Genomic DNA, 16,198 nt, shown 5'->3' on the forward strand with positions numbered 1-16,198 from the left:
TGTACAAGCAAGAGCTGAGGCAGACAAACGGCTTTCTTAGTATTAAGAAAACAAGAGCAAGGACAATGTGGGTTTATTTCATCCGACAGACCTTGACGAACTGGCCTGACATCTCATCCTTCGCTAGATATAGTTTTCAATTATTAATGTTTTCGGAAGAGAAAGTAAATGGTCAGTCTAAACAGGCTGTTTATTCGAACGCCTAAAAGGATTTACAAAAGTTATAGGCTAACTGTTCGAGTGCTTGACATAGAGAGGCCATGAAGGAAATTTTTAAAGCAAAAAAAAAAAAAAAAAAAAAAATCGTAAATAGGTCTCTCCTCATGGGTCACACTTTTGTTTCACTTGTTCCTTGCAATTTTTCAGTCTGATGTTGACCCAGATTGCCTTCTCGCTCACCTGAGAGGCTGGCTGTAATGCATTTCACTTCTGCCCAGCCAAACTAAACACGACAGTGATTTCAGAATGTTTTGTTAACACATCTCACATGGTATTTCTGGATTTATGAGCTAAAAACAAACCTTGATATAGATATGTGGGATTCTATTCGGTGGCTGAAAAATGTATTCAGCGACTCGGAAACCTTTACTCAAATAATTCTCGTATACATACATACATAAAAATATATATATATTATATATATAATAATCTATAATATATATTATATATATTAATATATATATATATATATATATATATAATATATATATAATAATATATATATATATATGTTTCCTTTAAGAGGCCATGGTATACTTGCGCCATAATAATGGTGATTTGAGCTTTTAGAACTTTAGCAGTTGAAAACACGTGTAGAAGTACGATTTACAGATACATTGATCAGGTGGAATATCACTACTTGAAATAAGTATTCAAGAAATTGCCAAGTTATTCACAGCAAGTAGTTAACGTAGCAGCTTGGTTTTCTGAGTGTATTAATAAACACAAGTGAGGGCAACAATCATAAGCGTGATAACATTTCGAGAGGCCCAAAATCCAGTTGGTATAGAATCTTTTATTGAACACAACATTGTTTAACGAATCTCTGTTTTCCTCACAATGGTATAACACGATTACAAAATCACCCAGTGGCTAATATGACACCCACTGTTTACCAGACTTAATATAAGAAAGTGCTAAACAATTACTTAGCATAAGAGGCTAATAGTGGAGAGTACAGTTGCTTCAGGCGGAAGACAGTTTAGGTTAGGTAGATTCAAGTTTACTGTCATCATGCCTAAGGTAGACAGGTATTATTCCAATAGGTATTTTATACGTGTCTGTTTGGCTGAGATCTGGTCTAAATACTAAGTGTCTTGTAGCTGCACCAGCTCTGTCACTGCATAGGTAACAAACAAACAAACAAACAAATAAAATCTTATAAAACCTACATTCCTTACTAAACGAGGTTACTGTGTCATCTGAAACAAGAACTCGTATAGACCAGTTAAATTAAAAGTGGTCCGATTAATTCTAGATAATTATGTCATTGATAAAGGACACAAATAATCTCGAATTTCGTATATCAATCATTCTTCAACTATCGCTGTTTTTTTTTTTTTTTTTTTCATTTGATCTCCTTTATTATTCTCAAGACTCGACCCGCTACGGCATTTTGTTCTATGTTCTTATCTTCGTTCAGGGATTGTTCTGTTCTGTCCCATGTGAACGAGTGCATATTTAACAACCATCACAATAATAGTAACAGAGCAAAGAGAAATTTGTGCTCACTGATTATAAACATTAGTCTTAAAACACGGCAGAAATATGCCAAGTCTGTGCGCATTTGAATAATAATAATAAAAATGCAGACAGGAAAAGATGAGGCGGAATAACAACGGTGACTTCATGTCACAAAACGTCGTCCTATCTCCTTTAAGACATCCATTTTATTCTATGCTTTTCCGTTGTCCAACTCCTCTCACAACCACGGGCCAAGGGCCAAGGAGGCCTATCAGGACGACAATCTTCACACAACAGGATCCCCAAATATATAATGGGAAGGAGAACAAAGGCTACGATGAAAAAGACAAACCAACACTGAGGCCTTTGAGGGCCTATCTATGCGATGCATCATGCATCATGAAGATTGTTATAAAAGGCTGGCACAATGAATATATCAACGATGAATACAATGAAAGGCTCGTGTAATGGATACTGCTGCTATGAACACAGTGAAAGGCTTATACAATGAATAATACCACGATCACTGCACCGAAGGCTCCATACACTGACTGAATTAAGCAGGAACCCAGTGAAGGCGTTATACACTGCATACATCCATAAGAACTACAATGATGAATCACTGATATTTGTAATGACCTCATCACAGTTTGATTAAACCCCTAAAGATTATAATGAAAGCCCATACAACAAATAAAAATAAGACATTATAGCCACAATGAATCAACCATGGATGCACCAAATAATAAATCCATAAAGCTACAATTAGCACACAAGCTCGAACAAGGATACATTTGTGATTATAATGAAGACATTCACGAAGACTACATTATACGCATCGTCCAGAGGCACAGTTTTCTGCAGGACTGTAACTGCGTGTGTGCATCAGCAATCATACTTATCTACATTCATATATACATATACATACACATATACACGGTACACATAGCGTATATATGATGGACCAATGACAGGTAACCTATGCTGCAACAGTAAATACAATGTCACCATCATGGCGGGACCACTAACTTGGTCAGAATAATGAAAATATAGTGATGAATACTTAAACGTTGCTCAACGCAGGGCCCCATTGTGAGAAGGAAATGTGCATTTCAGGTCTCATATATCTTCTTTAAATTTCTCATTTAAATACTCTCTCTCTCTCTCTCTCTCTCTTCTCTGCCCTCCTCTCTCTCTCCCTCTCTGACCAAGTGAACCGCCTACGTAAGCCCTCACCCTTTATGAAGCCTTTGCTGTCCATCTCCTCTACCCCATAATTCAGCGAGTTGAAGTGGTCTGAGGTGGAGCAGTAGTCTACAAATATAACCCAAAAACCCTGATTCTGGTGACCCCAGTAACCCTTTTTCTCCCACTGTAACTGCCCGTCTCTGTACTGTCACCCCAGGGGGAGGGGCCCGGGTTGAGGATACCTGTCTGATGGCTACGATCCGTTGAGAAACGGCAGATCTTTCATTGCTTCTCCAATAAAATACTCATCACTGCCACTTTGGGAAAATCAGGACCTTCCGAAACGTGAAAAGTAGAATCAGTGTCGATAGAGGAGGAGGGGGAGAGAGGGGAGAGGAAGGGCGTGCGAGAAGAGGAAAAGAAAGAGAGAGGGGTGAGAGAGAGAGAGAGCGTGAGAGAGAGAAAGAGAGAGAGGGTGAGAGAGAGAGAGAGAGAGAGCGTGAGAGAGAAGAGAGAGAGAGAGAGAGAGAGAGAGCGAGTATTGATCAACCAGCTTCCACTCTAACGCTTCATAATAAGAGCTTAGAACTTTAAGGGTTGCGCCCCTTCAATTTCAAAAACCCCGAACGGCGGGCCGAGGGAGAAGCGTATAAACGAGACCTCTTCTAGAAATGACACTAAATCACTCTTTCGGGAAAAACACTGAGTATCACGAGAGGAAGAATTGGGGAAGAGAGAGAGAGAGGGGAGGGGGAAAGAGAGAGAGAAGAGAAAGATGTTCATCTCCAGTCGGGAGACTCCATGATGCTGTTGGATCCGCGACCTCATTTTGCCATTTTTACCTTTTTTAAGTGGAACGGCGACCGCTGCGGGGGTCCCCTCGCTACTATCCTGGGCCCTCGCACATCCTGTTGTTAATCCAAGGAGCAGGAGGAGAAAGGTCGACATCCTATACCCCTTAGAGAGGTCATCGGGATATAGATACTCTTCCAACACGGTATCGACTCAAACTGCTGACGGCCATTGAGCACTTGGCTCGTCTCCCTCCTCCCCTGTCACCCCTTCTCCCCGGGGGAAGGACCGGCCAGCAGCTTTCCATGCGAGAGTCTATTGATTTCTCTCGCGGATCTCAAAATAATTCTCTCTACAGTTAAAACTCACTGATGGTTAATTTGGCGAGGTCCTGACCCAAAGAATGGATTGTAAAAAGCTGCTGTACTTTATTTGAAATGGGGCATGTTTAAAGGGTGCACGGAATTGGAACAGCCAGGCGCCATTGTGCACATGCGCCAAAAGAATATTCTACACGGTCGTTTTTTGAAATTTTACGTAATATTCTCTCCCGCAATCAGGTTTTTCCATTTAGGTGAATTTACTGGAGCATATCCAGAGTTACTGTAAGAATATTTGTAGGAGATCGACAAGGTTTGTCTTTAGTTCGCCAAACTATTAAGCAAATACTGGTGTGGATACTAAATGCAAAGAACTGTATCATAGAGATCTTAGTATGAAGAGGCGCTGGAGAGCACGGGCCCTGTGAGCTGCCATTTGCCTTCAAAGATTGAATTTTTTTTTTTCTATATAATTTCATGAAGTAAGGCGACAATTTCATTAACACATCAACAAATATAATTGCTAAACAAATACTACATCGTATGGTTTTCAACAACTTTTTCATCTATTTTGTATCTTTGTTTTTACCGTCAAGTGTTATTGGCATGAATAAACAACTATAACTGTGTAAATTATATACAGTACCAGTTAGGAAATAATTCCATTTATATCTGCATATGGGTAAACTGAAGCACAACGGCAATTTCGATTAAGATATTAAGATCATTTCAAGACGACAGGACAACAAAAAAGATGGGAAAGAAGGCACTGCGTTATTTGATCGTTTTCAAAAAAGATCGCAGGCCATAAATAAAAAAAGAACTAACGTAACTAGGTTAACGAATTTGTGTGTATGAGAGATAGAAAATCTATCCTGTCTTTATAAGGATGACAAACTACTTTATCATCATTTTCTTATAAATTTGGAATTCCGATCGAACAGCGTTTGATAAAGGAAAAAAAACGACCTAGCTGTCAATTTGGTTAAAGTACTCTTGCAGAGTTTATTACCTCGCTATTCAGCAGTTATCTACGAGCGTATGCTACGAGTCTTATACTTTTTCTACTGTATTTTCCTTGTTGTATTGCCACTTAATAAAGTTCAATTGAATTCTCTCTCTTATTTATTTACTCATTGTTTGACAGACTTTTTTAAAATATGTTTCTAAGCATTATTTTCAGGCTGCATAGTTTTTCTCATTATGCATAGGAGGATAATTTATAACACTCAGTGCGTTTCATTTTCCAGCTTATGAAGATTAAGACACCAATTCAATCTAGTTGTCAATAACGGCAAATTGACCGAGAAAGAAATGTTAGAATCAAATCAGGTATTGCAGACATGCTTTGTGAAGAGGTCACGTGAGCGACGGCAAAAGAATTTCATTTTCCATCTGTCGTTACTTTAAGTCTATGAACTGCCAACGATCAATTCACTCCAGGGAAGTATTCATTTTATTCATTAGTGTGAAAAATTAATATCTTTTCGACTTTCTTTTTCTCATCTCCCACACTGTTAAGAATAAAAGCAAAGGCTCTTGAAAGGTAATAAAAACAGAGACCTTGGGGATGGCTACAGACAAAGGTCCTAAATAATCAATAAAAACAAAGGCCTTAGGCAGAGTTATACAAAAGCGACTTGGAAGTCAGTATAAAGAAAGGCGTTAGGCAGTTATAATAAGAGAGTTAAAAAAAAAACAGAATTTGGTGTTAATATGAACACCCTTAAAATTAATAAAAAGCAAGCCTTTGGTAAATATCAATATAACAACTTTAGAAAATATAAATATAAAAACAAGTCTTACGATGTCAAAAAAAACAAAAACCATTAAAATGCAATAGAAAATAGACCCTTGAAAGACGCTCTCGAAAATTAATGTAAACAAAGCTTCAGGTGTCATTAAAAAGAGACCTTAACATAAAAAACAAAACTCTTAATGCTCAAAAAAAAAAATAAAAAATAAAAATAAATAAATAAATAAATAATCAAAATACAAAGAACCATGAAAGGCGATCAAAATATAGTCTCTTCTAAACACCATGCCCAGTATAGACAATTAAATAAAACTAATAAAAGTAATTGCGACAACTCCTTAGAAAAAAAAATATAAAATGTAAAATATCCTCAAAAGACAATAAAAAAAATACTTCTGGTAAACTAAGATTTCTCTCTATAAGGAGATAAATACAAAGAATCCTGAAAATTAGTGAAAAAAAATGTACTTAATTTCATTAAACGGAGACCCAAGCACGAAATCAAAGGCTTGTCTTAACATTTCATTAAAAAAAAAGACCACTGATAAGCAAATAAAAACAAAGACCCTAGAAGGAAGGACCATTAGGAGAAAGAGACTTTAAAGCAAATAAAAAAAAAATCTCAGGTGCTGCCATTGTATACGAAATCAAAGACCCCAAAAGGAAATAAAACAAAGACCTAAAGTGTCCACAAAATCAAAGACCCCAAAATACAATAAAAGAAAGACCTAAAGTGTCCATAAAATCAAAGACCCCAAAAGGCAGTAAAACAAAGACCTAAAAGTCTAGACCCAAAGACCCCAAAAGGCAGTAAAACAAAGACCTAAAGTGTCTACAAAATCAAAGACCCCAAAAGGAAGTAAAACAAAGACCTAAAGTGCCATCAAAGACCCCAAAAGGAAGTAAAACAGACCAAAAGTCTCCAAACAAGACCCCAAAAGAAAGTAAAGGAAAGACCTAAAGTGTCAACAAAATCAAAGACCCTAAAAGGAAATAAAACTAAGATCTAAAGTTCCACTAAATCAAAGACCCCAAAAGGAAATAAATAAAGACCTAATGTGTCTACAAAATCAAAGACCCCAAAAAGAAATAAAACAAAGAACTTAAGTGTCTACAAAATCAAAGACCCCAAAGGGAAATAAAAGAAAGACCTAAAGTGTCCAAAAAATCAAAGACCCCAAAAGGCAGTAAAAGAAAGACCCAAAGTGTCAACAAAATCAAAGACCCTAAAAGGAAATAAAAGAAAGACCTAAAGTGTCTAAAAAATCAAAGACCCCAAAAGGAAGTAAAACAAATACCTAAAGTGTCCAAAAAAAAAATCAAAAGACCCAAAAGGCAGTAAAAGAAAGACCCCAAAGTGTCTACAAATCAAAGACCCCAAAAGAAAGTAAAACAAAGATCAAAGTGTCTACAAATCAAAGACCCCAAAAGGAAGTAAAACAAAGACTCAAAGTGTCTACAAAATCAAAGACCCCAAAAAGAAATTAAAGAAAGACCCAAAGTGTCCACAAAATCAAAGACCCCAAAAGGAAGTAAAACAAAGACTTAAAGCGTCTACAAAATCAAAGACCCCAAAAGGAAGTAAAACAAAGACCTAAAGTGTCTACAAAATCAAAGACCCCAAAAGTAAATAAAACAAAGACCGAAAGTGTCTACAAAATCAAAGACCCCAAAAGGAAGTAAAACAAAGACTCAAAGTGTCTACTAAATCAAAGACCCCAAAAGGGAATAAAACACAAAAGGGAATAAAAGAAAGACCTAAAGTGTCCACAAAATCAAAGACCCCAAAAAGTAATAAAACAAAGATCTAAAGTTTCTAAAAAATCAAAGACACCAAAAGGAAATAAAACAAAGACCTAAAGTGTCTACAAAATCAAAGACCCAGAAGGAAGTAATGGAAAGACCTGAATAGTCCACAAAATCAAAGACCCCAAAAGGAAATAAAAGAAAGACCTAAAGTGTCTACAAAATCAAAGACCCCAAAAGGAAGTAAAACAAAGACTCAAAGTGTCTACAAAATCAAAGACCCCAAAAGGGAATAAAACAAAGGCCTAACGTGTCTACAAAATCAAAGACCCAAAAGGAAGTAAAAGAAAGTCCTAAAGTGTCTACAAAATCAAAGACCCAAGAGGAAATAAAACACAAAAGGTAATAAAAGAAAGACCGAAAAGTGTCTACAAAAATCAAAGGACCCCAAAAGGAAATTAAAACAAAGACCTAAAGTTTCTGCAAAATGAAAGACCCCAAAAGGAAATAAAACAAAGACCTAACGTGTCCACAAAAATGACTCCAAAAGGAAATAAAACAAAGACCTAAAGTTTCTACAAAATCAAAGACCCCAAAAGGAAGTAAAACAAAGACCTAAAGTGTCTACAAAATCAAAGACCCCAAAAGGAAATAAAACAAAGACCTAAAGTGTCTACAAAATCAAAGACCCCAAAAGGAAGTAAAACAAAGACCTAAAGTGTCTACAAAATCAAAGACCCCAAAAGGAAATAAAACAAAGACCTAAAGTGTCTACAAAATCAAAGACCCCAAAAGCAATAAAAACATAGACCTAAAGTGTCTACAAAATCAAAGACCCCAAAAGAAAATGAAACGAAGACCTAAAGTGTCTACAAAATCAAAGACCCAAAAGCAAATAAAACAAAGACCTAAAGTGTCTATAAAATCAAAGACCCCAAAAGGAAATAAAACAAAGACCTAAAGTGTCTACAAAATCAAAGACCCCAAAAGGAAATAAAACAAAGACCTAAAGTGTCTACAAAATCAAAGACCCCAAAAGGAAATAAAACAAAGACCTAAAGTGTCTACAAAATCAAAGACCCAAAAGGAAATAAAACAAAGACCTAAAGTGTCTACAAAATAAAACACCTCAAAAGGAAATAAAAAATAGAACTAAAGAGTCAACACAATCAAAAACCCCAAATGGAAGTAAAACAAAGAACTAAAGAGACCATAAAATCAAAGACCCCAAAAGGAAGTAAAACAAAGAACTAAAGTGTCTACACAAAGACCCAAAAAGGAATTAAAACAAAGAACCAAAGTGTCTACAAAATCAAAGACCTCAAAAGGAAATTAAACAAAGAACTAAAGTGTCTACAAAATCAAAGACCCCAAAAGGAAATAAAACAAAGACCAAATGAGTCTACAAAATCGAAGACCCCAAAAGGAGATAAAACAAAGACATAAAGTGTCTACAAAATCAAAGACCCCAATATGCAGTAAAACAAAGACCTAAAGTGTCCAGAAAATCAAAGACCCCAAAAAGAAATAAAACTAAGACCTAAAGTGCCTACAAAATCAAAGACCCCAAAAGGAAATAAAAAGAAAGATCTAAAGTGTCTACAAAATCAAAGACCTCAAAAGGAAATAAAACAAAGACCTAAAGTGTCTACAAAATCAAAGACCCCAAAACGAAGTAAAAAAAAGACCTAAAGTGTCCACAAAATCAAAGACCCCGAAAGGAAATAAAACAAAGACCTAAAGAGTCCACAAAAAAATCGAACGAAGACCCCAAAAGGAGATAAAACAAACACATAAAGTGTCTTCAAAATCAAGGACCCCAAAAGGAAATAAAAAGAAAGACCAAAAGTGTCTAAAAAATCAAAGACCCCCAAAAGGAAGTAAAAAAAAAGACCTAAAGTATCTACAAAATAAAAGATCCTAAAAGGAAATAAAACAAAGGCCTAAAGTGTCTACAAAATCAAAGACCCCAAGAGGAAATAAAAGAAAGACCTAAAGTTTCTACAAAATCAAAGACCGCAAAAGGAAATAGAAGGAAGACCTAAAGTGTCTACAAAATCAAAGACCCCAAAAGGAAATAAAACAAAGAACTAAAGTGTCTACAAAATCAAAGACCCCAAAAGGAAGTAAAACAAAGACCGAAAGTGTCTAAAAAATCAAAGACCCCAAAAGGAAGTAAAACAAAGAACTAAAGTGTCTACAAAATCAAAGACCCCAAAAGGAAATAAAAGAAAGACCTAAAGTGTCTACAAAATCAAAGACCCCAAAAAGAAGTAAAACAATGACCTAAGTGTCTACAAAATCAAAGACCCCAACGGAAGTAAAACAAAGAACTAAAGTGTCTACAAAATCAGACCCCAAAAGGAAATAAAACAAAGACCTTAAGTGTCTACAAAATCAAAGACCCCAAAAGGAAATAAAACAAAGACCTTAAATGTCTACAAAATCAAAGACCCCAAAAGGAAATAAAACAAAGACCTAAAGTGTCTACAAAATCAAAGACCCCAAAAGGCAAAAAAACAAAGACCTAAAGTGTATACAAAATCAAAGACCCCAAAAAAGAAGTAAAACAAAGACCGAAAGTGTCTACAAAATCAAAGACCCCACAAGGAAATAAAACAAACACCTAAAGTGTCTACAAAATCAAAGACCCCAAAAGGAAATAAAACAAAGACCTAAAGTGTCCACAAAATCAAAGACCCCAAAAGGAAATAAATCAAAGAACTGAAGGGCCTTCAAAATCAAAGACCCAAAAAGGAAATAAAACAAAGACCTAAAGTGACAACAAAATCAAAGACCCCAAAAAGAAGTAAAACAATGACCTAAAGTGTCTACAAAATCAAAGACCCCAAAAGGAAATAAAAGAAAGACCTAAAGTGTCTTTAAAATCAAAGACCCAAAAAGGAAATAAAACAGAGATCTAAAATGTCTACAAAATCAAAGACCCCAAAAGGCAATAAAACAAAGATCTAAAGTGTCTACAAAATCAAAGACCCCAAAAGGAAGTAAAACGAAGATCTAAAGTTTCTACAAAATCAAAGACCCCAAAAGGAAGTAAAACAAAGACCGAAAGTGTTTACAAAATCAAAGACCCCAAAAGGAAATAAAACAAACACCTAAAGTGTCTACAAAATCAAAAACCCCAAAAAGGAAATAAAACGAAGACCTAAAGTGTCTACAAAATCAAAGACCCAAAAAGGAAATGAAAGAAAGACCTAAAGTGTCTACAAAATCAAAGACCCCAAAAGGAAATAAAGCAAAGGCCTAAAAAGTCTACAAAATCAAAGACCCCAAACGGAAGTAAAAGAAAGAACTAAAGTGTCTACAGAATCAAAGACCTCCAAAGGAAGTAAAACAAAGACCTAAAGTGTCCACGAAATCAACGACCCCAAAAGGGAATAAAAGAAAGACCTAAAGTGTCTACAAAATCAAAGACCCAAAAGGAAATAAAACAAAGACCTAAAGTGTCTACAAAATCAAAGACCCCAATATGCAGTAAAACAAAGACCTAAAGTGTCCAGAAAATCAAAGACCCCAAAAGGAAATAAAAACTAAGACCTAAAGTGCCTACAAAACTCCAAAGACCCCAAAAGGAAATAAAAAGAAAGATTCTAAATGTTTCTACCAAAATCCCCCAAACGACCCCAAAAGCAAATCAAAACAACGGAATCTAAAAGTTGTCCTACAAAGTCAAAGACCCCCAAAAGGCAGTAAAACAGACCTAAAGTGTCCTCAAAATCAAAGACCCCAAAGGAAATAAAACAAAGGAAATAAAGTAAAGGGTCCCTACAAAATCGAAGGACCCCCAAAAAGGAAATAAAACCAAAGACTGAAATCAGTCTCTAAAAAACAAAATCAAAGATCCCAAAAGCAAATAAAACCAAAGACCTAAAGTGTCCTAACAAAATCAAAAGAGCCCAAAACGAAGTAAAAAAAAGACCTAAAGTGTCCAAACAAAAATCAAAGACCTCAAAAGGAAATAAAACAAAGTACCGAAAGTTGGTCTACAAAATCAAAGACCTTCAAAAGGTTAATAAAACCAAAGAACCGAAAGTGTCCACAAAATCAAAAGTGGTACCTCTCAAAAAGGAATAAAAACAAAGACCCTAAAGTGTCCACAAAAATCAAAGACCCCAAAACCAAAAGGCAATAAAAAAAACAAAGACCTAAAAGTTGTCTACAAAATCAAAAGGACGCCCCAAAAAGGCAATTAAAACAAAGACCGAAAGTGTCTACAAAATCAAAGACCCCAAAACACAAAAGGGAAGTAAAACCAAAGACCTAAAAGTTTGCTACAAAATCAAAGACCCCAAAATAAGGAAATAAAACAAAGAACTAAAGTGTCTTACCCAAATCAAAGGACCCCATAAGGCCAAAAAAAAACAAAGACCTAAAGGTGTACTAAAAATCAAAGACCCCAAAATGAAGTAAAAACAAAGACCTAAAGTTTGTCTACAAAATCAAAAGACCCCAAAAGGAAGTCAAAACAAAGACCTAAAGTTTCTTCTACATAATCAAAGACCCCAAAAGGAAGTAAAACAAACAGATCTAAAGTTTCTACAAAATCAAAGACCCCAAAAGGAAAGTACAAAAAAAGATCTTAAAGTTTCTACAAAAATCAAAAGACCCCTCCCAAAAGGAAGTTAAAACAAAGATCATAAAGTTTCTACAAAATCAAGAGACCCCAAAAGAAAGTAAAACAATGATCTAAAGTGTCTACAAAATCAAAGACCCCAAAAGGAAGTAAAACAAAGACCGAAAGTGTCTACAAAATCAAAGACCCCAAAAGGAAGTAAAACAAAGACCGAAAGTTTCTACAAAATCAAAGACCCCAAAAGGAAATAAAACAAAGACCTAAAGTGTCCACAAAATCAAAGACCCAAATTGGAAATAAAACAAAAACCTAAAGTGTCCACAAAATCAAAGACCCCAAAAGGAAATAAAACCAAGACCTAAAGTTTCTACAAAATCAAAGACCCCAAAAGGAAATCAAACAAAGACCTAAAGTGTCTACAAAATCAAAGACACAAAAGGAAATAAAACAAAGAACTAAAGTGTCTACAAAATCAAAGACCCCAAAAGGAAATAAAAGAAAGACCTAAAGTGTCCACAAAATCAAAGACCCCAAAAGGAAGTAAAACAAAGACATCAAGTGACTACAAAATCAAAGACTCCAAAAGGAAATAAAACTAAGACCTAAAGTGTCTACAAAATCAAAGACCCAAAAGGAAATAAAAACTAAGACCTAAAGTGTCTACAAAATCAAAGGACCCCACCCCAAAAGGAAATAAAACTAAGACCTAAAGTGTCTACAAAATCAAAGACTCCAAAAGGAAATAAAACTAAGACCTAAAGTGTCTACAAAATCAAAGACCCCAAAAGGAAATAAAACTAAGACCTAAAGTGACTACAAAATCAAAGACTCCAAAAGGAAATAAAACTAAGACCTAAAGTGTCTACAAAATCAAAGACCCCAAAAGGAAATAAAACTAAGACCTAAAGTGTCTACAAAATCAAAGACCCCAAAAGGAAATAAAACAAAGGCCTAAAGTGTCTAAAAAATCAAAAACCCCAAAAAGAAGTAAAACAAAGAACGAAAGTGTCTACAAAATCAAAGACCCCAAAAGGCAATAAAACAAAGATCTAAAGTGTCTACAAAATCAAAGACCCCAAAAGGCAAAAAAACAAAGACCTAAAGTGTCTTTAAAATCAAAGACCCAAAAAGGAAGTAAAACAAAGACCTAAAGTTTCTATAAAATCAAAGACTCCAAAAGGAAGTAAAACAAAGACCGAAAGTGCCTACAAAATCAAAGACCCCAAAAGGAAGTAAAACAAAGACCGAAAGTGTCTACAAAATCAAAGACCCCAAAAGGAAGTAAAACAAAGACCGAAAGTGTCTACAAAATCAAAGACCCCAAAAGGAAGTAAAACAAAGGTCTAAAGTTTCTACAAAATCAAAGACCCCAAAAGGAAGTAAAACAAAGACCGAAAGTGCCTACAAAATCAAAGACCCCAAAAGGAAGTAAAACAAAGACCGAAAGTGTCTACAAAATCAAAGACCCCAAAAGGAAGTAAAACAAAGACCTAAAGTTTCTACAAAATCAAAGACCCCAAAAGGAAGTAAAACAAAGACCTAAAGTTTCTACAAAATCAAAGACCCCAAAAGGAAGTAAAACAAAGATCTAAAGTTTCTACAAAATCAAAGACCCCAATATGCAGTAAAACAAATAAAGATCTAAAGTTTCTACATAATAAGAAAAACAAAGAGTTTACAAAAGCCCTCTAAAGTTTCTACAAATCAAAAGACCCCAAAAATGAAAAAGTAAACATGGAATAAAAGTTTCTACACTCAAAGACCCCTCAAAATAAAGAAGACCCAAAAAAACTAAAACAAAGATCTAAAGTTTTCTACAAAATCAAAGACCCTAAAAGGAAGTAAAACAAAGACCCCAAAGTCTAAAGTTTTTACAAAATCAAAGACCCCAAAAGGAAGTAAAACAAAGATCTAAAGTTTCACAAAATCAAAAGACCCTAAAACGAAGTAAAACAAAGATCTAAAGTTTCTACAAAATCAAAGACCCTAAAAGGAAGTAAAACAAAGACCTAAAGTTTCTACAAAATCAAAGACCCCAAAAGGAAGTTAAAACAAAGATCTAAAGTCTAAACAAAATCAAAGACCAAAAGGAAGTAAAACAAAGATCTAAAAGTTTCTACAAAATCAAAGAGGCCCCAAAGGAAGTACAAAAGATCTAAAAGTTTCTACAAAATCCAAAGACCTAGGAAAAGGAAGAAAACAAAGACAAGTTTCTCAAAAATCAAAGACCCCAAAAGGAAGAAAAAACAAAGTCTTAAAGTTTCTACAAAACAAAGCCCAAAGGAATAAAAACAAACCTAAAGTTTCTACAAAAGCAAAGACCCTTAAAACGAAGTTTTAAACAAAACAAAGACCCCTAAAAGGTTGTTTACAAAAAAATCAAAAAGACAAATAAGCAAAAAACAAAAGACTAAAGGGTCGTACAATCAAAGACCCAAAATGAAGTAAAACAAAGACCTAAGTGTCTACAAAATCAAGTGACCCCAAAATGAAGTAAACAACCAAAGATCTCAAAGTTTCTACAAAATCAAATGACAAAAAGGAGTAAAACAAAGACCCCGAAATGTGTCTACAAATCAAAGACCCCAAAAGGAAGTAAAACAAAGAACCGAAAGTGCCTACAAAATCAAAAGACCCCAAAAGGAAGTAAAACAAAGACCGAAAGTGTCCTACAAAATCAAAGTGAACAAAGAAGTAAAAACAAAGTCTAAAGTTTCTACAAAATCAAAGACCCTAAAAGGAGTAAACAAAGACCTAAAGTTCTACAAATCAAAGACCCCAAAAGGAAATAAAACAAACACCTAAAGTGTCTTACAAAATCAAAAGACCCTAAAAGGAAGTAAAACAAAGTCCCGAAAGTGCCTACAAAAATCAAAGACCCCCAAAAAGGAAGTAAAACAAGACCGAAAAAGTGTCTACAAAATCAAAGACCCAAAGGAAGTAAAACAAAGACCGAAAGTGTCTACAAAATCAAAGACCCCAAAAGTAAGTAAAACAAAGACCTAAAGTGTCTACATAATCAAAGACCCCAAAAGGAAGTAAAACAAAGATCTAAAGTTTCTACAAAATCAAAGACCCCAAAAGGAAGTAAAACAAAGATCTAAAGTTTCTACAAAATCAAAGACCCCAAAAAGAAGTAAAACAAAGATCTAAAGTTTCTACAAAATCAAAGACCCCAAAAGGAAGTAAAACAAAGACCTAAAGTTTCTACATAATCAAAGACCCCAAAAGGAAGTAAAACATAAGATCTAAAGTTTCTACAAAATCAAAGACCCCAAAAGGAAGTAAAACAAAGATCTAAAGTGTCTACAAAATCAAAGACCCAAAAAGGAAGTAAAACATAAGATCTAAAGTGTCTACAAAATCAAAGACCCCAAAAGTAAGTAAAACAAAGACCGAAAGTGTCTACAAAATCAAAGACCCCAAAAGGAAGTAAAACAAAGACCTAATGTTTCTACAAAATCAAAGACCCCAAAAGGAAGTAAAACAAAGACCTAAAGTTTCTACAAAATCAAAGACCCCAAAAGGAAGTAAAACAAAGGTCTAAAGTTTCTACAAAATCAAAGACCCCAAAAGGAAGTAACACAAAGATCTAAAGTGTCTACAAGATGAAATACAGGTGGTGGAAGTCAAATCTGAAAAAGAATTAACTCTTCTTCTTCCCAGCTTGTTTCCATTTTTATATGGGGTCGCCGTTTCGGATGAGCCGTTTCCATCTATTTCTACCCTGCGCTTCTGCCTCATCAATTCCCTTCTCATGTAAGTCTCCTCTCACACAGTTCTTCCATCTCTTTCTTGTTCTCCCTCTTCTTCTTCTTCCTTGCACCTAATAACACGCTGTTATTAAAATGAAAAAAAAAAAAAAAAAAAAAAAAAAAAATTGACAGTACAAAAATAAAAGCCTGAGCGCCAGATATGGACGGAAATGCTACATGAAATGATGAATAGTAAGAAAATTCTGGAGTCCTAAAAAACTACTTTTTATTCTTAGTGCATTTGAAGAAAAGCGTGTTGCGACCTTTTTTTTATGTTATTCTTATGAGTTTTGACAGAAATTAAATTGTCACGAGAATTAATTATCCGTGTAAAATTTCAACCCTGGGACCAATAGTGAAGGAA

At 34.8% G+C, this 16,198-nt stretch overlaps 1 protein-coding gene across 7 annotated transcripts in view; it reads right to left on the reverse strand.

The window, feature by feature from the left end:
• The window catches only part of LOC135201018 (uncharacterized), a 115,342-nt gene extending 111,407 nt beyond the window's left edge, over positions 1-3,935 (reverse strand). For 3 of the 7 annotated variants that reach the window (XM_064229841.1, XM_064229845.1, XM_064229846.1), the window contains exon 1: positions 3,714-3,934. In XM_064229841.1, coding sequence (XP_064085911.1) covers positions 3,714-3,819 — 106 coding nt within the window. In that variant the 5' untranslated portion in view covers positions 3,820-3,934. Of the gene's footprint in view, positions 1-3,713 lie in introns of all 7 variants that reach the window. The other 4 variants (XM_064229847.1, XM_064229849.1, XM_064229842.1 and 1 more) reach the window with 2 other exon arrangements.
• Positions 3,936-16,198: the final 12,263 nt, after the last annotated feature.

Source organism: Macrobrachium nipponense, chromosome 27 (genome assembly GCF_015104395.2).
Source record: "Macrobrachium nipponense isolate FS-2020 chromosome 27, ASM1510439v2, whole genome shotgun sequence".
In the NCBI taxonomy this organism is placed as follows: Eukaryota; Metazoa; Arthropoda; class Malacostraca; order Decapoda; family Palaemonidae; genus Macrobrachium; species Macrobrachium nipponense.